Source organism: Anabrus simplex, chromosome 10 (genome assembly GCF_040414725.1).
Source record: "Anabrus simplex isolate iqAnaSimp1 chromosome 10, ASM4041472v1, whole genome shotgun sequence".
NCBI classification, from domain to species: Eukaryota; Metazoa; Arthropoda; class Insecta; order Orthoptera; family Tettigoniidae; genus Anabrus; species Anabrus simplex.
In genome coordinates this window covers 61,012,941-61,039,498 of record NC_090274.1, presented here as the reverse complement: position 1 = coordinate 61,039,498, position 26,558 = coordinate 61,012,941, and the positions used below count along the sequence as shown (strand labels likewise).

Here is a 26,558-nt window from a genome sequence, read left to right as displayed (position 1 = left end):
CTTTACAGGTTTACTGAAATGATATTAATGCCTTAAAATTATACTTTGTCTCGTATGTTCTGCCCATTATTGACCTTTGTTCCCCAATTTGGTCCTCATCTGCTATCACAAACATATCTCAACTAAATAGTATTTTTAACTTTTTCACTTTCATTGTTAAGACTCGCAATCCTGTTTTTAAGAACAAAACTAAATCTGACATTATGAACTATCTGGGTATACTTGACCTGAGAAGCCGTTTACAGTTCTCTGATCTATTTTACCTTCACCAAATAATCAATGGCTACACCAAAAGTAATACTCTTCCGGCGTACTTCCCTATACCCGTTCCTCCCCGCCCTGTACGCAACCGGCTCACTCATCATGTATCCCATCCGCGCCTGTCTTTACAACAGCGCTCTATATTCCACCGTCTCCGTACTCTTGGTAACTCACTACCCGATATTGACATATTCACACCTTTCGCATCCTTCAAACAATAAATTAGAAGATTCCTCTAAGTCCTCCCCAGGTTTTCACTTTCTTCCGTCCCTCCAACCCTCGACCTTTCTTCTTCCTAATTTCAGTAACCGACACTTGCCAGTTACCTTTGTCATTGTTGTTACATTGTTACTGTTAAAATTGTTAATTTATTGTTGTTACTTAATATTGTTGTTTATACCTTTGTTATCTTTTATACGTATTTAAACTTATTATAATTATTAGTGTAAAATGGCCCTCCATAGGCTGTATCTAATAATTAATTAAATAAATAAATGAAATTTACCAGAACGTAGAAAACATATCAGAAACAATAAGAAAAAGGAGATTGCTATTTCTTGTACACATTTACAGGATGGATGACAAGAGACTAACTAAACGAATCTTCAAGTACCTTTGGGAAAATAAATCAGCTACCATCTGGATTCAAGAAGTCAAGAAAGACCTGGAAAGGAACAACATACGAGAAGAAGAATTATTGGAAAGAAAGATTTTTAGGAAGAAAGTCTTACAAATGGAAGGATTCCAAGGGAGGAAGGGAAAGAAAACAGGCACAAAGTGGACTGAAGACAGGAAAAAGAAACAGTGAAACAATGAAAGAATACTGGAAGAAAAGGAAAGAACAACTAAGGAGGAAGAATTGAAATTGTAACGTGGTCCTTAGAAGGCCGGAACGCAAGAAGAAGAAATAAATAAATCTTCGAAAACCATAAAAAGTCGTTAGTGGGACCTAAAACAAATAGCATTATTTATTACAATAGCAGAAGCCTCCATTTCTCAGGCGGCAGCCTGCCGGCCTCTCATTGCTCGGTTCCGTGGTTCAAATCGTGGTCACTCCATGTAAGATTTGTGCTGGACAAAGCGGAGGGGGGGATAGGTTTTTCTCCGGGTACTCCAGCTTTCCCTGTCATATTTCATTCCAGCAGCATTCTCCAGTATCATTTCATTTCATATGTTATTCCTTAATCATTGCCCCAGAGGAGTGCTACAGGCTTCGGCAGCCAGCACAATTCCTATCCTTGCCGCTAGATGGGGGTTTCATTCATTCCATTCCTGTCCCGGTCAATGACTGGAAACAGGCTGTGGATTTTCATTACAATAGCAACCAAATTGAAACATCAAAAATCAGTCACCCAGCCACAAATTACATATCCAAGTGAAACATTATTGAAAACAACAAACACAGTTGCAATAGATAGAGTATGGAAAATTCTAAATTCCCATGGAGGGAATTAGATATTTTTCACCAATAGATCATGTCAAAAATGTCAAAACATCAGATGTAAGGCTTTTCAGGCGTTTGCTCTATTAACCAGCGTTTCCTTAATCATTGCCCCAGAGGAGTGCAACAGGCTTTGGCAGCCGGCACAATTCCTATCCTATCCTTTCCATTCAGAATTGCTAGGCAGGCAATAATTCCATTTTGGAGATTATGCAGTTATCAGACTGTGCCTCTTATAAGGGCTTCTGATAAGTTCACCTGCATACATCCCAGCGTCAGTGGGTAGGGTCTGACACATCCCACTCTGATGAGTCTAGTATCAGACCTAAGACACAACGCTGGGTAATAGAGCAGACGCCTGAAAAGCCTTACATCTGGTATGTTTTTGACATAGATAGAGTACTCAAGTTAGGAGAAGAGTGAGAACCTTTTCAATAAAAATTATCAAGTAAACTGAGTCTGGAGGCTAGCTTCCAATGAGACAGTTTATAAAGAAATAGAACCTGTGACTAGCACAATGAAAGAAGAAACGAATATCATTCTTAGGCTATCTAATGTGGTCACCAGAAAATAGAATCAGTAGATAAATAATAGAAAAATTATGGAAGAGTAAGAATGATATTAGGTAGATCACAGAACTTAAAGAAGACATGAGAGAGTTGCATATTACAATAAAAGATTTAAAATACAAAACAAATACACTCAACATATTGAAAGATAAACACACTAAACTACAGACAAAATCAACAAGCAGAGAATAGGAAGAGTGATTCCAGAAGCAGAAAGAATATTACGTTCAGAAGGGATGAAACAGTACTGGGCTGTCAGAAAGAAGGAAAATCTGGCTAAGCAGTCCTATGTTAGCTAAAAAATTAAAATAAATTAACAATATACTTACTTTATTAACCTGGTAAATAGGTTTTTTTATATCTCTCCACTAAATCAAAAGAACTTTTTAAAATGTTGCTCATTTTCTGTAACTTTCATTTTCACCCGTAATTTTGCATTGTGACGTATTATGTTTTGGGCTTTGGCAGGTGTTGGCCCTATTGAAGTCTCTGATAAGTAGCTATTATCGTCATCTTGAACCAGCTCCAGTTTCCTGGGTGTGGTGATAAGTAGTTCTTGTAGTTCTAAAGAAATACCATATTTACTACCATCATTTCTCCCTTTTAAGCATTTTTTTAACCTCGGAAAATGGGGGAGGGGAAAATTATACAAATTTAATTTTAAATTTAAAATACCGATGGAATTCCATTATTGTTTGGTATGGTCTTTCAGCAACCAGTACGTGTCATAGACCAAGTGCGAGTCTTCCACGTGGTTACTTCAAGCGTACTAGAGATGTGTACATAGACCAGTTATGCATAGTTTGCCGAGCATTCCTGTTACTGAAGTGTTGCCACTTGCGCTTCTGTCACTGCTTACAAACTGACGACCAGCCATTGAAATGGTAGATGTTTTCACGTGTGCACATTTCACAAAAAAAGAAATACAAAAAACACTCATGATGGAAAACTTCCATTAAAAGGTGGGAAAATTCTGCAATCACCACCCCCGCCCCCCGTGCATTTCTGTTTGAGAAATATGGATGGGAAAATAATGATTGGGGGATTACATCAGCAACTTCTTTCTTCTTCTTCTTCTTCTTCTTCTTCTTCTTCTTCTTCTTCTTCTTCTTCTTCTTCTTCTTCTTCTTCTTCTTCTTCTTTATCTCAGCCTTACCCCGTGTCTACGAGGTCAGCACTAGTTTCTCTAATTTTCTTCCCCCAGGTATTCCTTTGTCCAGCTTCGTCTTGGGTCAGTCCCTTCTCTCTCAGGTCTTCCATTATATTGTCCCTTCCTCTCAGCTTTGGCCTTCTTTGCTTTCTTCTACCATTTACCACCAAGTTTTGGGCTCTCTTTCCCCACAAACTACTACTCTCTTTGCTGCACATTATCATATCATCACAGTAGCCTTTCCTAATTTTCTTCCCTAGGCATCTCACTTTTAGTATTCCCTTAATGTGTTCATTTCTTATTTTATCCTCTCTGGTGACCGTACACATCCAGTGTAACATCTGCATTTCTGCCACTTCTAACTTTTTTCTTGGGCCTTATTAATGGGCTACGTTTCTGCACCGTACATCATAGCCGGATGGCTTGTACACCTTCAGTCTGTAGTTCATCTTCTTGTCGCAGAGTATCTACTCATTTTTCTCAAGTTGAACCAGCCACGTTTTATCCTGTGTTGTATTTCATCCTCCAGCTCACCATCGCTTTGTAGCCGTGATCCCAGGTACTTTAATTTGGATACTGCTGGCAACTGCACTTGTTGCGGCATAATCCAAAGGCCCTCTTTCTTAGCAGTAGTCCATATATTCTGTTTTTTACTCTACTAATTCTCAATCCCTCTCTTGTAGGGCTGTTCTTCATTCCACCAGTTTCCCTTCCATTTTATCTTTACCTGGTCCATGTAACACTACATCAGCAAACAGCACGCACCAAGGTGCTGGATTCTTCACAGCTTGCACATTGCCATCACTAACCACATTAAGTAGGTATGGACAGAGGGCTGAACTCTGGTGTAAACCGACTCTTACTGGAAAGCTTGTTGTCCTTCCTATACTTTTTCTCATTTGTCACCCCTCCTTCGTACATCACCGTCACCAATTTTACATATTTTTCAAATGATCCTTTCAGTTCAAGGCATCTCCTGTCTGGGTACCCAGTCATATGCCTCATTAAATCTCACAAGAGATCCCCTCACCTCCCTCTCTTCCAGGCTCTATTCGTGCTGCATTTTCATTTTTCGTAGCGCACTTTCCACTTCTTGCAAAAATACTAATCGAACCGTTCCCTCCTTGACTCCTCCATCCTCAAATGTTTCCCTCAGGTTTTCCGCATTTAGTAGTTCCTTGAAGTACTCCTTCTATTTCAGTAGCATCCTTCATTATCTTGTATCACGACTCCCACCTTATCCTTTATCTGTTTCGCTGATGTGATGTCTTTGGATGCCTTCTCTCACACCTTAGCTATTCAAAGCAGCTGGTTGACTCCTTGATTTCTATCTTAGGTCTACATATGCTGTATCTATTGACTCCGCTTTCACATTGGCCACGGCAGCACTGAAGATGGTTTCCCATTTTCACACCAGGCAAATGCTGGGACTGTACCCTAATTAAGGCCACGGCCGCTTCCAATTCCTAGCCCTTTCCTATCCCATCATCGTCGTAAGACCTATCTGTGTCGGTGCGACATGAAGCCACTAACAAAATTTTTTTTTTCCTCTTTCTTTGCAAATGCATATGCTTTTTTGTCTACCAAACAGCCTGTCCTACCTCATCTTTTCTTACGGTATATACACTTATTTACTACAATTTATTTTCATACTGTTTCTATTAAAGAAAAAATATATTACTGTAATAAGCCTGTAATTTAAGCAAGAAGAGTTGTGTGATGATGCAATGGCATTTCCATGACAGACAAGTTATATACGTTAATGACAGTATTTAGGTTGAAGGACAAGAATGGAATTTTACATGATACTGATGAAATTAAATGGTTTTTATAGTTCTGTGGGGGGGGGGGGGGAATGAGTAAAGGAAATTTTGTGCTGGTATGAAATATCCTCTGCAGAAAATGTCTAGCGTTAAGCCCAGGAAGCAAGCAGGAGAAAATGTGCCCTTTCTTTGAAATGAAGAAGAACCTCTTAAACCATAATGTTACACATATGTGACTATAGCTTTGGTCTGCTATGAATTATGGCAGGTGGCCTGATGATAACCCCCCCGCCTGTGGGTTGGGGCGGTACAATATCACCCACGGTATCCCCCGCCTGTCGTAAGAGGCGACTAAAAGGGGCCCCAGGGGCTCTGAACTTTGGAGTGTGTGTTGGCGTCCACGGGGCCATCAGCTGGTTCCTGGCATTGCTTCCACTTATTTGTGCCAGGCTCCTCACTTTAATCTATCCTATCCGACCTCCCTTGGTCAACTCTTGTTCTTTTCAGACCTCTACGGTATTACGTATGGAGGCCTAATGAGTCTTTCATTTTCATGCCCTTCGTGGCCCTTGTCTTCCTTTGGCCGATACCTTCATTTTTCGAAGTGTCGGACCCCTTCCATGTTTTCTCTCTGATTAGTGTTATATAGAGGATGGTTGCCTAGTTGTACTTCCTCTTAAAACAATAATCACCACCACCACCACCTGATCATAACCAGTGGAAATATGCAAAGAGAAAAACAATTTTGAGACAGTATAAGACAAGAATTGGGGTGTTAAACACCATAATGCCAAGTGTGAAGAACTCCATCTCGAGGAAAGAAGAGAGCTTGAGATCCTAGGATTGAGAGGAGCAAAGTGGAAAGGGTAGGATGTTAAATTATTGAGAGATGGAATGCTCTGCTGCTGGCATGGAAACCAGAAAAAATTAAAATTAAAAGATATAAATTTCATTATGATTGATCCGTATTGAACTGTGATTACAATAGTATTTAAATATTTTATTATTAAGGTCCACGTTTTCAATAAAAATTCTACAATTTTTCACATTGCATTTACGTTCAGGGACTGGTTTTGACCTAACTGTAGATCATCGTCAGCCTTAAAGCAAATCACACAAAGATATCGAAGAAAAAATAAACAATGCGTAGACACAAAGGTCTTACAAAACTGTATGCACAACTCATAGAATTGAAGTTAAGTCTGGATACATAAAACAAAATTCTGTTGAAAGTTCAAGCAAGTTAATACACATATAAAAATATGTACATACCTTGTATGAATTAAGGTAAGGTTCAAGAGATGCGCTGCACTAAGTTAAAAAGTTGCTACTTGATAGAGATTCATAAAAAGCCAGTGCGCCGCACTACATTAAAAAGTTGCTTCAGATAGAGATCCTTAAAATGCTGGTCAAGGATTATACGTAGATGTTCAACGAAGGCTGGCTCTTTAAATGTGCTGCTTTCTATTCAAAGTTCAACTGAGCCGAAGTCTAGCTGTCCTCTCAACATATATATTCAGTATACATGAATGCGATGCATGATGTTAGAAAGGCTCGTAACTAAAGATGGTTGGATTTCGCAGTTCAGTGTGGACCGTACAATTGACCTGTATAAATGACAACTAAGATAAGAAGAGTTATGTTAGGGGGAAAAATATAATTAAATGACATATGCTGTATGTGAATCAACTCGTGCTGCAACATGTTGATCGAAGCTGGATATGAAGCGTGAGTGAGGAGTGGAGTGGATGAGGTTTTAATAAAGCTTTGAGGAGGAGGAGGTGCGGGGAGGAGAGAGGAAGGAAGGGGATCAAGGCGGGGCTGAGGGATGCGGGAATACAGACAATTGCCTAAGTACTGTCAATAGAAAGAAAAACCGGACCTTGACTATTTTATATTGTGCTTCTGAATATATGAATGAACAGGTCAAATTGAATATTTGGTTTTTCAGAAATGCCATTCAGATTGTAAATTGGATTAAAATATTGGTCCAAATGTATAAAGCAGTTTTCTGCTATTTTAAGGAGGGGTCCTTTACTGATAACTTGAGGATTTCAATATCCTGCTTAGTGTCAGTAAGCTTGTGATTGTAATCATGCATGTGTTGTCCTACTGCTGAAAATTTGTTATAATTTTGGTCATTTGACATGTTTTAAGTATCTTGTGTTAAAGCTCCTTCCAGTCTGTCCACTGGACCTCTTTTCAATTCCAAAATATTAGATTGTAGGCTTTCAGCACAATTTGCCATCAAGACCAAATTGTTGGCATAGTTGTCAACTGCTTACAGTATTATCCACCAACTGAATGCCTCCTTGCCTACTATGAATCAAAAAATTGTGAATAATATTTAATCTTTTTCTCTTAAAAAGGAAGAATGGTATTTTGTTGCCTGTTCATTAAAAGTTAACAACATTTGTATTCTGTAAGTGTGTATTTACCTGTGTTGTTTCAGGGCCTTGAAGTACATGCCTCATGCTGTAATGAAGTTGCTTGAGAACATGCCTATGCCATGGGAACAGATCAGAGATGTGAAGGTCCTCTATCATATTACAGGAGCCATCACTTTTGTCAACGAGATCCCATGGGTCATTGAGCCTGTTTATATCGCTCAGTGGGGGTAAGTGTGATCAATACTTAGTTTTGTGTTCAGAGCTCTACAATTTCTCCTTATCTCTTTGGCCTTCTAACTAGTATGTCTTATTTAGACTGTGCTTAGTGGGCATGTGTGCAATTACAATGCACATTTAAATGTTTGAATATCCAAGCTATAGAAATTAAATATAATTTACAGGACAATGTGGATCATGATGCGTCGTGAAAAAAGAGATCGACGTCACTTCAAGAGAATGCGATTCCCACCTTTTGATGATGAGGAACCACCCTTGGACTATGCTGACAATGTGCTTGATGTAGAACCTCTTGAGGCTATCCAGATCGAGCTGGACCCTGAAGAAGATGCTTCAGTAATAAAATGGTTTTATGATCATAAGCCACTAGTTGGAACCAAGTAAGTCTTTTGTTTGTAATAAAAAGAAATGCCTAGTGGCCTTTAGGTTATGTACAATATAATGAATATTGGATTCATTGGTAGTTGTATTTTTATATTTGTTTCATCCTGTTTTCGTAGAATCAAACAACATTAGGAAAAGAGAAAATATGACTGTCTTAAGTTGTAACACATGTACAGAAGAGTCTCGGTAATCCAAGGTAATTGGGGCAAGGTACCTCAGATTTGGAATAACACAGAAAATTGTGAAACATTAAAAAAAATCCTCAACGATTGAAGCTAAGATCCTGTATTGTCATTTGTGACAGTGTTACAGCATAGGTTAAGGTTATTTTTTGAAACAAGTGCTTAATTGATTTCTGTTTCTGAATCTTGCATAGTTTCTGTACACTGTTATGTACACTTTGGTGTAAAATGTCATGAAGCTTCACACTTGTGGCCAGAGCTTACCAATCCCCTTTTCGAAGAGATAAAAAAAAAAAAAAAAATGAAAGGTCGATTCCACTATATCGCTGAGCGTTAATAGAAACGGCTTTCGCAAGTATCAAACTCAAGATCGATGCGTAAGAGGCAGGATGCTCCAGTATACAAGTTCTAACTCACAAGGCAATAAGCTCAGCAGAGCGGAGCACAGAGGAAGGTATAACACAAAGCCGTAATTCGGAACATTAAAAAAAAAACATTAATGGTGGGCCATACCCAAGAGGAGTTATCGTGGTAAGTGCATGTTAAATCACAGGAAAGGAATACCAGAAAAGGGAACTCCCAAAGCACAGAATTCTTTTTTTTTTTAAGATAACATATATATTGAATAAAGTTTTCAAAATAACAAGATATCGATCCACAAAAAAAAATATAAAACAGATCACAAGGGACTATTGCAATGGTCAAATAATCTAGTTTAGATAGGCACACACAGTTACAACGAAGGGTAAAAATGACCCGTAAAAATCAACATTATCTTTGGTTACAACAAGGGATAAAAACCTCGAGAATTACAACAGTCCTTGAGGTAGAACCAAGGGGTAAATGCCCCGTGAATTACAAATATCTTGATTCGTACAAATTCGAGTGAAAAGGTTAAACCTGAATAAATCAATGTTCTTGTTTACATACAAGCTCCCATAGGAGGGCCATTTGATGAACTGGAATAAGATAGTTAAAAAACAATTGACAGTAATTTCAATTGAAGAGAGGTTTACAATACAAAAAAAGGGGAGTGCTTTACAAGATACTACCACAATCCCCCAGATTCGTGTTTCAGCTTAGACAATATAGGAAAACATATGAACATCGAACATACCTAGTGTAGATAGATCATAAAAGGGTTAGCAGACCGCGATACACTACACCATCTTAAATAACAAAGGATAAAAATAACAAAGGAAGGGAAAGGCAAAAGGAAGGCAATGAGGCGAAGAAAGAAGAAAAATCAGGAGGGATAAGGAGACAGAGTACTGATCAGGCCGCGAAGCTCCCACATCACATGAATGGAAGGCAAAGTTCACACATCGCGAGCCCATTCCACATTCGCGATTCACTTTTCTATCTCAAGTTCGGAGTTAGAATTTTACCAGAGTGTCAATTTTGTAATGCCCTTTAAAAAAAAGGACTAAAGTTCGGATTCCAATTAACAAGCCGAAGAAAAGGGCAAAATAGAATGAATGTTAATATGAGGAGAAATATGAAGTCTGCTCACCCAGTACGTTGAACGGAGAAATTTTAAAACCAGTATGTACACGGGCCAGCCGCGCACACTTCCAGAGCTTCCACTGCCTATCACAACATTTGATCCACACCTGAACATCGAACAAGCACACGCAGCCCGTATATATACGGAACCGAGGTTGCCGTGGAACATGCGAGAAGCGGTGACGTCACAGGGCCTCGCGTGGAGCGATGAAACAGTCCAGACAGTCAAGTGGCAGGCGTGAAGGCAGACAGTTCATGTCGCGAGACGAAGCGTTGGGTTTGAGCATAGAGGAAAAATAAGGTAAGCGATTTGAACACGTTACAACACCAATGTCATGCCATCGCTTGCAGAGCAGGGTTTCTGTGGGAGTTGCCTCTGGTTGTTCTACGTAGTGTAATGCCGCCTGCTGCACAGTGAAACTCTCGTTATGAGTCATATTTGTCTCTTCTAAAACTTCTTCCTCGCTATCTTCAGCTGAAGAGGACCACTAAGTGATCGAAATATGTTCTGTAAGTGCTATATTTTATATTTAATTTTGCCTGAGGCAATAATAAAGTATCGATTAGGTGGTTATTTCACTAACTTCTTGTTTATATTCATCGATGCAGCCATGAAAAGGACAACTTGTAATCTTCTGTTGGTTCGTTCAACATTTCAATTATTGATGCATCTGTAAGTTCATACTGTTCATCACTCTTCATCCATTCTGTAACTTCAATTTCACTAGCATCTTTACATCCGATTATCTTTGAGATTAGATCTGACAAGGGTATGTCATCATCATCGCTGTCATCAGAGTTAGTCAGCAGACGCAGCACTTCCTAAAATTTTCTTCACCGAGCTCGATAGCTGCAGTCGCTTAAGTGCGGCCAGTATCCAGTAATCGGGAGATAGTGGGTTCGAGCCCCACTGTCGGCAGCCCTGAAGATGGTTTTCCGTGGTTTCCCATTTTCACACCAGGCAAATGCTAGGGCTGTACCTTAATTAAGGCCACGGCCGCCTCCTTCCATTTCCTAGGCAATTCCTATCCCATCATCGCCGTAAGACATGTGTCGGTGCGATGTAAAGCAAATAGCAAAAAAAAAAAATTTCTTCCACGATTTAGTCAGTGTCTCTGGCTTCACTTCGTCCCATGATTCTGTTCATCAGAATACTACGTTCCTCATGGTTATTTGTTTGAGGAGGTTGGAGACATTTTTCTCACATTCTGTTGCTTCCAGTAGTGAATGCAGCAGGCAGTGCTGTTACTTTTTTTTTAGACATTCCAAAAAACACTGATCCATAGGTTGACCATGGCTAAATGGTTAGCATGCTGGCCTTTGGTCTAGGGGGTCCCAGATTCGATTGCCGACTGTGTCGGGGATTTTAAGCTTCATTGGTTAATTCCAATGGCTCAGGGGCTGGGTGTGTGTACCGCCTTTAGCATTAGAATTCATCATGGGTAGGGCCCCATCCTCGCAAAACTGCAGGTCGTCTATATGGCATCAACTTGAAAGACCTGCACCAGACCTCTTCGGAGGCACATTAGGGAGCAAAAATAAAGCGCGAATTCCATCACGTACTTTTAGTTCCTGTTCATTGGGGTTTGACCCTGCATTGTCCAGCAGTAAAACTTTCTCAGAAGCGTTTTAGTTTCAGGCACAACAACAACAAACACGGTGATCTTGGTAGAGGGGAGGCACAATATGTTGACAGGGCGTGAATAAGCAGGGAATGAAATGCTGTAGAGAACTCATTTTAAATTTGCGAAAACAAAATTTTAAATACCGCTTGGATTTAACGGAGCCTCGTATTTGCTATGGTCAACGAGTTTCACGCGCGCGTGTGGAAGGAAGCAGCATGGTTACCGTGGTGTTCATTGCTGTTAGGTTGCAAATGCAAGATGACCCTTGAATTTTAACATGAGATTCTGAGATAAGAAACATAGTCTTCAATTTGAAGAAATACGGTATCTCCTTCAGGAGTTCCATATTATCTGCTATCAAGAGCTCCAGTTCTCCTCTATTTCATCTCAAGTAATGAAATAGTGGATAAAGAGCCGCGGCCACCCCTTCTGTGCTTGGTTGCTCAGTTGTAGTACAGAGCTGTCGGATCGTGGACCAGCCATGGCCACTTGTAGGCCAAAACCTACTCTGCAACCGCCGACAATTTCTCTGATAGGAGCACTGACTTTTGTTTAGTACAATGGTGCAACCTGTGAATGAAAATAGAATAACATATTTGACTCCTCGCTTCAGCTGTTTTAACTCCATAATTTTACAAGTTTCCAATGATGAATTGCGTAAGGGTCCTGAAATCAGCCAGTTATGTGGGCTAACAGCTGGGTAGTAATTGTAACTTTGAGATGAAGCCTTGTGCTGTTAGGTTGGATCAGACGCTATCGGAGGTGTAATTTGCACTTACATAGATGAAAGTGAATTTGAATACTGTCCTCTAAAATTGTAAATCTACAAAGCCACATAACAGACTACTTGGTGACCACTCAAAAGATCTATACTTTGGTACCTGAAGCCATATAGTTAGCCAAACTGTATGAAGTCTGTACCATCTCTTCCTCTCCTCATTTGTGACCACGTTTGTCCACCTCACTGCCTTTTCAATTCCTCATCACTCAGTTCAAATGGCAGTTGTGACAACTTTTCTCTCTTTTCTTGTGCCAATTATATTGCATCATGCCTTACTTTTTAATATTCATCTTCATCAGTTTGTTATTCTCACAGGAGAGTGCAATTCTGATCAATAGGTAGTCTAAAATAAATACAAGTGTAACTACTATATTGTATACTGCTGATGATAACAATAATTAAAAGTGGTTACTTACTTTATTTTTATTTACCTTTGCCTCTTTCTGTCCATAATAATGTGTGGTAGACTAAAAATACTCATAATATCCAGAACTTTGCTAATTATAAAGGGCATGAAATTAGTTGCTTATCATGGGGATTGGGCAGCAGTGATCGATAACCACATACCTTGTGACCACTAGAAATACAGTGGAACTCCAGTAATCCGAACCCCACCAGTCAAAAACCCAGATAATCCAAACCGAAAAAATTGTGAAATGAAATTATCAAAGAAATTTCAGACTAAAATGACCTTGTATTAACACATTAGAATTTCAGATATTCTGCAGAAATAATACAATTCAGAATTACCTATTGTGCAGATCACCAGACTTAACAGTCAGCAAATTTAACAATGAAAACGATAAAACAATACAGTTTCTTACATCACTCATTATTACTAAAAAATTCAGTCAATTTTTGCTGATGCAGAGACGAATGTCTTGAGAATGACTCGGTACTCCACCATTGCTTCATGAACATTGTGGTAGAAAGTGCTTCCCATTTGTATTCTCTCTCTGATTTACGCATCCAGTGTAGCATTTGGCATTAGTTCACTTCCTAAGTACTTCGTCCCAAGTGCACTACTACTTCTAAGTCATTACCTCCAATTTTTATTCCTCTTCTTTCTCTTTTTTTCTCTGGTCATTACCATTGTTCTACTTTCCTTCTGCATTGATCTTTAGTTCAACTTTTGCATCGGCATAGTCCGTCTGTTTGGTTACTTCACACTTACCCTTTCTCCAGATCACATTGTCATCAGCAAACATCATTATACTCTTTTTCGTTCCTTCATAGGCTTTTTTTGTTTTTGCTGGGATGCGTTGCTTGGGTCACATTGTGTTCGAACCCCACTGTCGGCAGCTCTGAAGATGTTTTTCCGTGGTTTCCTATTTTCACACCAAGCGAATGCTGTGACTGTACCTTAATTAAGGACACGATCGCTTGCTTCCCACTCCTAGCCCTTTCCTATCCCATCGTCGCCATAAGACCTATTTGTGTTGATGCGACGCAAAGCAACTTAAAAAGAAATGGATTTTCCTTTCTTTATAATCTTGGTCATTACCAATATAAATGGTCCCGCTCCTTAGCTGAATGGTCTGCTTAGCGGGCTTTGGTTCAGATGGCCTTGGGTTCGATTCCCTTCCTGATTAGGGATATTGATCTTGAATGGTTAATTCCTTTAGCTCAGGAACTTTGTGTTTGTACTGTCCTCAGCATCACTGCAACAAATACACCTCACGTGACACTATCTTCCACCATAATTAGCAGACAGTTGCCTATGCATGGCAGATGCCTCAATGCAAGGGGTTATTATTGGGCGGAGGTGTGATTAGCTTAGTTGTTTCACTGCTGGCTTCCCACACAGAAGGCTGAGGTTCGAATCCCAGTTGATCCTGGGTCAAAATTTTCATCTCCAGAATCACGTGGTGTCAGAAAGGGCATCCACTCCTAAACCCCTGGCGAGCATAGGTGGATCCAATGATGCCATAAATAGCTGGGAGAAGCTGTAGGAGGTTTTATTATTATTATTATTATTATTATTATTATTATTATTATTATTATTATTATTATTATTATTATTATTATACCAAAGCAAAGGTGACAGAACATTTTCTTGTATCAATCCTGGTTCTATTTTAAACCATCCCTTGTTTCCATCTATCAGCAAAATTTGTAATACATTGCATTAATAATTTCTGTTATATCTTTAACCATATTTTTCCACATCAGGGTTTCCCAAACGTTTTCTCTGGGTACTGTTGTCAGAATAAAAGTCATAATTGATGCATAATCTCAAAAACGTGCATTTTGGCAATCTGAGATTATATAGCATTTATTACAACTGTCTGGCTCCTTGACTGAACGTTTGGCTTAGTGATCTTAAGTTCAGTGGGCAACGGGTTCGATTCCCAGCCGGGTCGGGGATTTCAATCTTAAATGGTTGTTTAACTTTGGTTTGGGGACCGGTTATTTGTGCTATTCCCAATATCCCTACAACCCACACTACACAACACACTATCCTGCACCACAGTAACACGCAATTTCCCCATACATGGTAAATGCCACCTATCTTCGTCGGAGGTTGTGCCTCATCAGGTTAGCAATGGCCACATAAAATTAAAATTATTGCCACTACATAATGGATGATAACAATCAAGGCCATTTCTTTTCTTGCCCTGATTGATTATTTGTATATGTCTTGTGGTTTTTCCTTTCCCTAATTTACGTACTCTTCCTCTCCTTGTTTTTTAAGGCAGTTTTTTAATTGTCTGTCTAATCTGTACCTTTTTCTCTTTTTTTAGGCATGTAAATGGTTCCACCTATCGACGATGGAACCTTTCGTTGCCACAGATGGCTACACTTTATCGACTTGCAAACCAGCTGCTCACCGACTTGGTGGACACAAACTTTTTCTACCTGTTCGATCACAAGTCATTCTTCACAGCAAAAGCTCTGAACATGGCTATACCTGGTGGTCCTAAGTTTGAACCTCTCATCAAAGATGCAAATCCTGCGTAAGTCATTGAATACGAATAATTATATTTGGTCCTTATCAAAATATTCCTAGTTTTACTGAGGATTTATTTATAACTTAATCCTGTAAGAGCCAGCAAAATATCAGAAGAAAGAATTTTGCCCAATAATACTGTAATAATTGGATTTAAAAATACTAGATGACCTGTGCTGCTCCACAGCATTCATTACAAATAGGTCAAATAACATGTCCTGATATGAAACTGCTCTATGCGCTGATCAGGAACCTTTTTGAATTTGTATTACCTCTTAGTTATGTGTCAAGAGAATTTTTTTAGATTTCTTTTGATAATTTTACAAATTATTTTGTAGTTTGAGAGTTATTGCTGTGTGTAATTAAACTTTTTTTTATGTTTTTTTTTTTTTTTTTTTTTTTTTTTTTTGCAGGGAGCTTTGTCCTTGTAGCCCGTATTGCCTGGGAAATAGTTGATTCCTTCCAATAAATAATAAAAATAAGTGCTAACTGTATGTATTTATGCGTCGCCCTATAGATATGATGTACACGATTCCAGTTTTCATTGAGACTGTTACCAGTCAGCTTAGAGAACCCGAAAAATGGGGATTCAACACGAATATAGGTCGTTTACAAATATTGTTACATGTCACTTCCTTCCCACTCCGATAATTCTCTCCGTATAGTATTAAGTCTTATATGTAGAACGTTTGGTTAAAATTACAGGTTTACCGGGCGAGTTGGCCGTGCGCGTAGAGGCGCGCGGCTGTGAGCTTGCGTCCGGGAGATAGTAGGTTCGAATCCCACTATCGGCAGCCCTGAAAATGGTTTTCCGTGGTTTCCCATTTTCACACCAGGCAAATGCTGGGGCTGTACCTTAATTAAGGCCACGGCCACTTCCTTCCAACTCCTAGGCCTTTCCTATCCCATCGTCGCCATAAGACCTATCTGTGTCGGTGCGACGTAAAGCCCCTAGCAAAAAAAAAAAAAAATTACAGGTTTGCCTATAGCCGCCGCCATTTAAAATCATATAGCTTCGCCCATATAATTCCATAATTACATTGCTCCTAAACTGCGTGCAACTTGCCAAGTACTGAATGTATTGTGGGTGAGGGGTAACCCTTTGCCTGCTATTATTGAAGTGGCCATTTAGGGACTTGCTTTTAAGATTACTTAAGAGGCCTATCAATGCCTCATGATTCACCAGCAGGTAATTCTGGAGGAAAAAAAAAAAAAAGAAGAAGAAGCAAATCGGTCCGGTAGAATGGAGGGACAGACTGGTTAAAGCTGTTTATAGTAAACTTTTCTAATATACAGATTTTCCCAAATGCTGATCACGCTTGATACAACGGGACCTCGATTATCCGTTTTTGGAGGGACCACGGGAAAAAAACATACAACAGGGAAAACGAAAATCCGGGAATGAATGAACCATCTATAATTTGGCTAAGCATCACAAAAATGAATTATGTATACTTATAATCTTACAAACACTTATAAACCAAACCAGCTACAGACCAATGGGCCTTCGTCAGTGTGACGAATCCTCTCGGCCGTTATTCCTGGCTCTCTAGACTGGGGTCACCATCTCACCATTAAATAGCTCCTCAATTAAAGGTAATCGTGGAATGAGTGAACCTGGAACCAGCCCTCATATCCAGGTAAAAATGCCTGAACTGGCCGGGAATCGAACCTGGGCCCTCCGGGTGAGAGGCAGGCAAGTTAGACCACGGGGCCAGCTTCAAAGATTAATTACGGGTACGCAACTTAAAAATATCAAAACTTTACGTTCACTTTTACCTGGAAAACTTTGTCAGTTTCCTCTGAAAACTTCTTTCAGTTCAGCAACTTTGATCAGCCAAACTCTTCGAATAATCTAACGCCTGTAACACCAAGCCAAACAACAATCAACCACAAGTAGTTTTTAATTCTCTAATCTAATAAAATACAAAAAGAAATGTCTATCAATAAATACAAAAATAAAACACTACAACACAGTTATAAAACCGGAAGCTACATATGCAGCAGAAACACTCTTTTACCTGAATAAACAATCAAAGACTGACAGACTTCAGAAAATTGAAAGGAGGATTGGAAGAACCTGTATCAACAAAAAATATAAGAAAGATGGACAGTGGTGGTTAATACCTAACAAAGTCGTGTACAAAGAGCTAGAACCCATTACAGATACTATGCGTAAGAGGAGACTGGGATTCTTTGGACATATCATGAGGATGCAGGACTCGAGACTTCTGAAACAACTAGTACAACACAATCTCGTCTCAAAAAATACCACAACAGGGTGTAAATGGATCAGAGAAGTAAGGGAGGATCTGAAGGAAATAGGCCTTACAACAGAAGACACCAAAAATAAGATAAAATTGAATACAAAACTCAAGAATACAAACCTCCGCTTTACCCTTACACAAAACAAACCAACAACACGCACATTTTCAACTGGGGAAAGGGCACGAAGATCGGAGCGTCTGAAGAAGTACTGGGAGGACCGCAAAGCCCGAACAATCCCTTCAAAGAGACCTGAACGACGGACTGACTAAAGTGATCCTATGTGGTCATAAAAGAAGAATAAGAAGAAAATAAAGCACATTAGATACAAAAGCACCCAACATGATGGCAAAATCCCCTTTTTTATCTTCCATTGTAATTTGGTCACCGGTATACTGTTTATTGTTTTCACATTTTATAAACGTTCAATTGTGCATTTATAATATACTTTTGTTGTGGTCAGTGATCTGACTGTTGTCTCCCTCATTGCCTTATGGTGTTCAAAATGTAAAATGGGACTGCCTTCTGTTGCATTGATTGGAAGAGGGGACTTCTGCATATTGTTCTTTCAGCAAAAACTTGGACCTTATTTGCTCTGTGATAAGATAAGAAGTCAGTAATGAAAGAGGGGAAGTAACTGAATTACTGTATAGGGCGTGAAACTTGAAAATAAAATATGAATGGGGAAGATAGGCAAACATTTTTTCACTCGCGCCCTTGCTTCCTCGTTCACTGACTCTCTCTGTTATTGCGTCATATTCGACTGGCAGTGGCCAAAGCTGCTCACCTTGTGTTGTATTTGTGTATGCTGTGCGGAGGAGTATGAGATGGGGAGGAGGGGCTTCTACATTAGTTGGGGAGGGAGGTCTATCGGTGGGCGAAACTGTTAAAGGTAAAGATTTGTTATCGGTATGAAATACAGTATGTTCTCATTTATTTTAATATTTTAATTCACAGAGAGAGCGTGAAAAGTTATTGCAACCCACGTTTAGAAATGATCTTGATGTCTGTGGTCGTGTATCACTCCTTGCTTCTGTAACTGTGCTGTTTACTCTCCATAATTGTGCAAGTTCCCAATGATGAATTGCGTAGGGGTCCTGAAATCGGCCAGTCATGTGGGCTGACAGCCTTGCAGTAATTGTAGCTTTGTCCGAGATGAAGCCTTTTGCTGTTAGGCTGGATCAAACGCTATCTGAGGTTTAATGTGCACTTATGGAGGTGAAAGTAGATTTGAAAACCACAGTAGTAAATTTACACCGTAATGTGGAGACAACAAGGCTGCATTGCAGACTCTGCTTGTAGGCAGGAGAAATGTTGATGGTGACACTAAAATGGTAAATAATAATAGTATAATGAATGGGTAACAATTTAAAGGTAGCAATGCATAGTATAAAAAATGTGGGAAGGGAACAAAGTCTTCTTCTTCTTCTTCTTCTGGGCCAGGCTATGAATCAAGCACCTCAGTTGTTACTACTTCCTGTATTTCTATCTATCTTCTCTTCTCTCTGCCTATACTCTCCTCCACTGTATCCTGTATCGATCTATCTGTTTATGAGGTCATCTTTGTGGTCTCTTTCCTGTTGGTTTCTCTGGAAATACTTTCTTTGAAACTCGGTCTTCTCCACATTTTATGTCCATACCATTTCAGCTTGCTTGCTACTATCCTGTCCTGTAGTACTGAAACTCCCATTGTCTTTTAATCCCTTTTGTTCCTGATTCTATCTTTTCTTGTCTTCCCTGCGGTACCTCTCAAGGATTAACATCCTGGGGCCTATTCCACGAACGAACTTTGCAACTTTTCACTTTGCACTTTTCAGTTCAAATTTTGTTCCACCATTACTTTTCAGATTTAGCTTGCAAAGTGGAAAGTGAAAGGAATCTTTTCACTTTTCAAGCCTGTTATGTTTCTCCATTGGTACAGAAATGCAAAGTGCAAAGAAATGAAGTGAAAAGTTTTCATAAATCTTGCAAAGAGATGATTCCATTTTCATCTGTTAATTAACAAGTATGTACACTAGTTTCTCGGCGTAGAATTTTATTTAGTGATATAAACACATTACGACGTGAGCTTTTATTAGCATCAAGTGAGGACATTGATGAAGAATCCAGTAAGAGAATGTACAAAGACGAGATTAATTTTCATAACCTCACTTCGACGGACTTTCGCGAGTGATTTCGTATTACTCCAACACAGGCTCACTATATTCTTGAAATGATCGGACGAAACATGTTACAAAAAGAAGTCAATTCCTTTCCGAAAAAGAATAAATTCTTATATACTTACATTAGTTATAAATGGTGCCCAGTTGCACAGTGTAGCACCAATGCATGGGACATCAAAATCAATTATTTGCAGAACTGTTACCAAAGTCGTAGATGTTATAGTAAATGTAATATTACCTAACAGTGCGTTGGCCTGATAATACACATAATATAGCGACGGGATTTCTAATGAAGGGTGAATTTCCTGTTGTGTGTGGATGTGTTGACGGTACTCTCGTTAACATTGATGTGTGTCATCATTTGAGAGGTTATCTTCAAAATTGTCAAAAAGGATGTCACGTTTCTCCTTGACAACTTCTTGTAATACTAACCTTTCTTTCCCATGATAAAAACTTAAACATTGCAACAATTATACCGTCAAATTCGCCACGAAAAGTGAAGCATTAAATCATAGAGTATTAGGCCTGTACAGTTTGCTCATGGAATAAACGCGATCGGATCACTCATTCGCAAAGACTTTTCACTTTTCGAAGAAATTGAAAAGTACAACCTTGACCATGGTGAAACAGAAAGGCTTTGCATTTTGCAAAATTTGAAAAGTGAAAAGTGCAAAGTTGAAAAGTTGCAAAGTTCATTCATGGAACAGGCCCCTGGCAATCTGAACTCTTTTCTCATCTTGGTCTGTTGTTGTTCATGTACCTGCTGCATAAGTCAATATCAGTACATAACAGATCAAATGCAGAACTTTTTTCCATTTCCTTGGAACTTCTTGGTTCCACAATATACATCTCATACCCTGGTAAAAGCAATTTGCTTGTACTCTCTTTCCAGTCTCCTCGGTTATCTTCCAATCTTCTGTGATTACACTTTCTAGAACCTCTTTTGGCTATTCATTTACGCTGGGGCTGTACCTGATTTAAGGCCATAGCCACTACCTTCCCAATCCTAGCCGTTTCCCATCCATCCACCGCTAAAAACCTTCAACGTGTTAGTATGATTTTAAACAAGTAACTAGAAAAAAAAATCCATTTACTTCTATATTACCATCTTCAGTGATTACTGTAACTGCGGACTGGTTTGATTACACAAACAAAAAAAATAATGAAATTTTAAACACAGTAAAAGGAAACTTAAGGTTCAACAAAACATTGCAGCAAAAGCAAAGCAAAGTCACCTCCGTACAGGCCATGAAGGCCCTTGGAGGAGTGGAAGGTAAAGGCTTCCACCATTGTTAACCTCGGCACGTGATGGGGTAGAGTGGTTAGCTCTACGCCCGGCTGCCTTTGTCCCCAGGAATTAACCTGGTACCCATTTTTGGTGTAGGCTGAGTGTATCTCAGGGCCATATGCACCTCAAACATTGCAGCACAAAATGTAAACAAACAGGTTAGGAAATATTACAACTACAGAATGGAAGTGGAAAGCGGCATGGAACCCTGAGAGGTAATAAAACGTAGTCTTCTGTAAAGAAAGAAAATGTAGAGGGTAATTGCGCTTCGATTACACACATTTATTTTTTAAAGAAGAAAACAAATCAAAACTCTTAATAGAGAGGAGCAAATCAAAAAACTCAAATTAGAAAGATCTTTACAAGGAAATTTAGGATTTAACTGCGCCTGCAGATGTGCACAGTGCACTAAAAGAAATGTAACCACAGAATTTGAATCTAGAAACCTCTTCAACGATACATGTTAATTAAAATGAGGGCTAATCCCAATCTACACCAAAGTAGAGAAAAAACCAAACACAGAGGTACAGAAAACTTGCATAACTACCTAAAACACTTCAGGTAATGTGCATAGGTTTTCAGTACTTATGTAAGGTGACACAGAAATATGGGAAGGCAAGTTACAAAGTTAAGAGAAAAAAGGTATTGCCTCCGAAACAAAGGTACAAGATCTTAGCTAAGTCATTAGTACAAATTTAGAGGTGAACGTGAAACTCAAGGATAAACTCCTGCGTAAGAAAAGGAATTATTACATTTAATTGAAGTTGAAAACCGAAATAAACTTAGAAACAGTGAGACCAGGTTTTCCCACGAGGGGACCGAAGGAGGAGCACGACTGCTCGCTACGATGGTCAGATGATCAAAGACCCTATCTCGCTCCGACCAAAGGAGCGGGGTAAGATCCAGAAACAGGAAATGGTGCAACCACCAAACAGAACCAATGGGAATTTAGAATCTACCTTCGACTTTCACATTCACCAATTACATTCTTATTTTCTCCAATCAAAAGTCTCTTCATTCTTGCTGACACAGTGAAAAATGTTCGAAAAAAGTCGTTGTTTACACACCGTTTCACAAATTTTTACAAAAATATTAAAATTCACTGATAAATGATAATTTATCAGTAAATCTTCGCTATCAGACCTGTCTGTGTTGGTCTGACGTAAAATAAAGAGCTAGAACCCATCACAGATACTATGCATAAGAGGAGACTGGGATTCTTTGGACATATCATGAGGATGCAGGATTCGAGGCTTGTGAAACAACTAATACAACACAAGCTCGTCTCAAAAAAATACCACAACAGGATGTGAATGGATCAGGCCTTATAACAGAAGACACCACAAGATAAAATTGAATACAAAACTCAAGAATACAAACCTCCGCTTTACCCTTACACAAAACAAACCAACAACGCATATTTTCAACTGAGGAAAGGGCACGAAGATCGGAGCGTCTGAAGAATTACTGGGAAGACCGCAATGCCCGAACAATCCCTTCAGTGAGACCTGAACGACGGACTGACTTAAGTGATCCTATGGTCATAAAAGAAGAAGAAGAAATGATAATTTTGGTACAACACACAAAAAAAAAAAGTTTCTAAAACTTAATCTAAAATTATCTCCATAGGTCCAGGCTTATGAAATCGAAACAATTCTTCCAAGTCCAAAAGTCCAAACTAAATAAAATCTTATACAACAACAACAAATTTTTTGAACAAATTAAGAAATTTCAATCTATTCCCATTGCTGTCTTTATTCTGCCACTAATACGCTTCCCAAGTATATGAAGATGGTTTTCCGTGGTTTGCCATTTTCACATCAGGCAAATGCTGGGCTATGATTACTTCCTTCCTAGTCCTAACCTTTTCCTATTCCATCTTCGCTATCAGACCTGTCTGTGTTGGTCTGACGTAAAACAAATACAAATAATCTATTTCTAGTAAGAGTTTGACAAGCTTGCTTCTATTTCTCAGCTTTGTTAGTGGGGTGGGCATTCACATGCGTTGAGGTCATCTTGATATATTTTCAGTTGATAGGGAATATTTGTAACGTAAGGAGGAAATGACGCAAGATATAAAGATGAATTTTGAGTCTGTCTTGATGAGAGTGACTGTTTTGATTCCGTGAATGTATATTATTAATTATTAGTATAGTGTTTTCATGTTTGTCCTTGTATCTTGCTGTCTCCACCCAGACTAGTGTTCAACCATTGTCTGTGTTCCTTCCTGCTTCCTAGTATCCTGTCGTTGATGTACATCTAACAAAATTGTTTTAATAGAGTATACATTTCTATATATTTATTGTTTTTTCTTCTTCTTTTGACTTTGATTTTTTCAGTTGACTGGTGCTTGTCATTCACCCTATTATTCTTTTATTTTCAGAGATGAGGACTGGAATGAATTTAATGATATCAACAAGATCATCATTCGTCAGCCAATTCGCACAGAGTACAGGATTGCATTTCCTTACTTGTACAATAACATGCCTCACTACGTTCATCTCTCTTGGTGAGTCTTGTGACACTTTGTATGCTTATAATACCCACAATTAGTTTTGAGTGTGTGAACTAGGACTGTCACATGCTTACTAGCATTGTGGAAGAGAAATAGTGATATGTGTTAGATACTTCTTTGAGAAATTTGAAGTATACGCTGAGGTCACTTACAAAAACCCTATGTATGAGTATCTCATTTACCGTATTTCTCCTAATCTAAGACAACCTCCATTTTTTCCCTTCAAAAGAATTTAATCAGGCTTAAAAAGTGCTTTGTGAAATCATATAAATACACTGAAGAAAATGGAATTCGCAACACCTGGAAGGCGTGGTGCTACATTGCTGCAATTGAACATGCAGGACGAGTGTTCGGTTGTGATTCGATGATTACACTTTCAGGTCCCTCTGACCGCAAGTTTGGACAACAATCTATACAGGATGTGCCCACCACGATCTGCAATACATTGATGAATTCGTTGAGGCATGGAGTCAGTAAGGCCCAGTATCGCTTCCTGAGGAATTGTGGCCCATGCTTGCTGCACTGCATGGGTCAGTTGTTCCAGAGTTGTGGGTGGCTGAGGACGGTTGGCCAGTTGTCGACCCATCATGTTCCACACATGCTCAATAGGACTGAGGTCCGGGGATCTGGCGGGCCATTCTAAGGTTGTGATGTCGGGGCACTCTTCTCTGGAGATGTGTGCAGTGTGAACCCGGGCATTGTCCTGCTGAAACATCCCATTAGCAATGTTCGCCATCAAAGAAACAACTACTGGATTGAGTACCCTATCAACGTACTGTCGAGCAGTCGTAGTGCCCTCAACAAGCACTAATTGTGATTTCACATTAAAGCCAATAGCTCCCCAGACCATAATGCTTGGTGTTGGCCCTGTGTGCCTCTTAGCAATAAGATCTGGGCGGCCCCTCTCCCCGGTACGTCGGCGCACACGATTCCGGCGATCACTGCGGGTAAGACAGAAGCGCGATTCATCACTAAAGACGACCCTATGCCATTCGTCGACCCACGTCGATCTTTCTCGACACCAGGCCAGCCTTACACGTTGCTGTTGTGGGGTCAATGGAACACCTTCTGCAGGGACACGGGCTCGTAAGCCAGCTGCACGCAGGCAATTACCAACTGTTTGTTGTGTAACATGGGGTGCCACAGCTGCTCGAATTTGCACTGCTGTTGCATGGGGTTCCATCCGGACCAACCGAATGATGTGACGATCCTCTCTCACAATTGTCTGTCACGCTGGGCCTGTGCCAGGTCTACGAGTGTGGGTACCTTCATTTGACCACTGCTGCCATACACATTGTACCGTAGATGCCTGTCGGCCAACGCGTGCAGCAACAGTCCTTAGCGATAATCCAGCCTCACACAGCCCAATAATCCGAGCCCTCTCAAACAGCGACAGTTGTTGATAGCATGCTCTTCTCTGTCGTCGAGGCATGTTTGACGGGGAACACTTTACTGCACAGACTGCATGTCAGCTGCGCTACACCAGAGTCCGTATACTGGAGTTGATTCCTCCGCGACCAATAACGTGGGGAGACCTGTGTCAACAATCCAATGGGTCTGAAACTTTGATTGTTTACATACCTACATGGTATCGTTCCATATCTTGAAAATCAACACAAACGACCAATGCATTCATGGTGTTGCAATTTCCAATTTCTTAAGTATACCTTTCTTGAACAGTATGCATTTTTATACTGTTTTTGTCTCACACCAATGCTGAACATTGTCTTTAGTATTAGTATTTAGTTAGTTTAATTAGTATTTTCTTGCAGCTGCACAATTATTCTTCATTTCCGCGTGTTTAATAACCATTAACTAAAAATTGTCATCATAATATCGACGAGAACGCATCATCTTTATAAAACGACTATCCATCACGAAAATATTCCTGCTGTTTGTAAAACTGTTAATTTTACTAAATGTCGGATACGGTAGATGCGTTATAACTCTGCCACTGAGTAGCTATGGCCTTTCTGAGAATTCAAAGTCTCGCATGTTTTGGTGCCACTTTGCAGATTTGAGAAAGGTTTTTATAGAGACAGGGACATTCTTTATCTATTCAGGGGATTGTGGTCGTCCGTGCTGAGAGCATGTCTCTCGCCAAGTAGAATGTTATTCTCTCTTCACTATTTCCCGAGAGCCAGTGACGTTGCACAGAGGCACTGTACAACCAATTGCCGCGGCTAGCGATGTAGGCTATAGGCCTAATAAAGACGCGGACGTTGAAGGTCGAGTTTTATGCGCGCACGGGTGGTGAAGGGAAGCAGCGTGGTTACCGTGTAGCTGCCAATGGTGTTCATTCGCATGAGATACTGAGAGTAAAACGACCTCTTGGATTCGGAGAAGTATGGTGTTTTGTAAATACAAGTTTTTGAAGTGTCTGCTTATGTGTATATTTAGTGCATCATCATTATAGATCTGCCTTCTCCAACTCCATCTGGGTTGAAACATTAATGGCACCTTTCCTTCATCCAACCAACATTGTTGCTCCTGAGCTGTGTGTCAGTCCAGTTTCCTTTGTATTATGCTATTCTTGAACAAGACCAACCACTTAGGTCTGGGTCCACCTGTTGTTCTAATTCCTTCAATCTTAGGCCCGGTTTCATCAACACATGTTAAATATATACTGACAAGTAGTTAGTTAATACGGAGTTAAAAATTTAACACCTTGTTAGGTTTCTTGCGTCTCATCAAACTTTTCTTGTGAAATGTTAACTAATCGACTGTTAACTCTCCCAACATTGCGAACTGGTGCAAATCGAGGAGGCAGTGGCATGCGCTTTTGTTTGAGTACAGCAGTTAAATATGGCGTGTGAAGTGAAACGGAGTAGTAGTTCTAATTTTTCCTCCTTCGAAAAAGAGTTGTTAATTAAATTAGTAAATATATAGAAGTTATTGAGTGCAAGCACACAGATGGCTTGACGATGAAAGAAAAGGACGAGGCGTGGGAAAAAGTCCGCGAGGGTTTCAGTGGGGTTAACAGATACTTTCTTAGCGGGTATCCACTTTCACCTAACAAAATCACTGTGTTAATTGTCCCCACTTCAGACTGTGCTCTGATATGGGAGTTATTAAATATTGTACTGTTG

The 26,558-nt window shown here is 39.6% G+C and overlaps 1 protein-coding gene across 2 annotated transcripts in view; it reads left to right on the top strand.

The window, feature by feature from the left end:
• Prp8 (pre-mRNA processing factor 8) overlaps positions 1 to 26,558 on the top strand; it is a 222,019-nt gene that overhangs the window by 29,684 nt on the left and 165,777 nt on the right. For both annotated transcript variants that reach the window (XM_067154586.2, XM_067154585.2), the window contains exons 4-7: positions 7,637 to 7,801; positions 7,976 to 8,191; positions 15,034 to 15,246; positions 23,338 to 23,463. In XM_067154586.2, the coding sequence (XP_067010687.1) occupies positions 7,637 to 7,801; positions 7,976 to 8,191; positions 15,034 to 15,246; positions 23,338 to 23,463 (720 nt within the window). The remainder of the gene's footprint in view (positions 1 to 7,636; positions 7,802 to 7,975; positions 8,192 to 15,033; positions 15,247 to 23,337; positions 23,464 to 26,558) is intronic.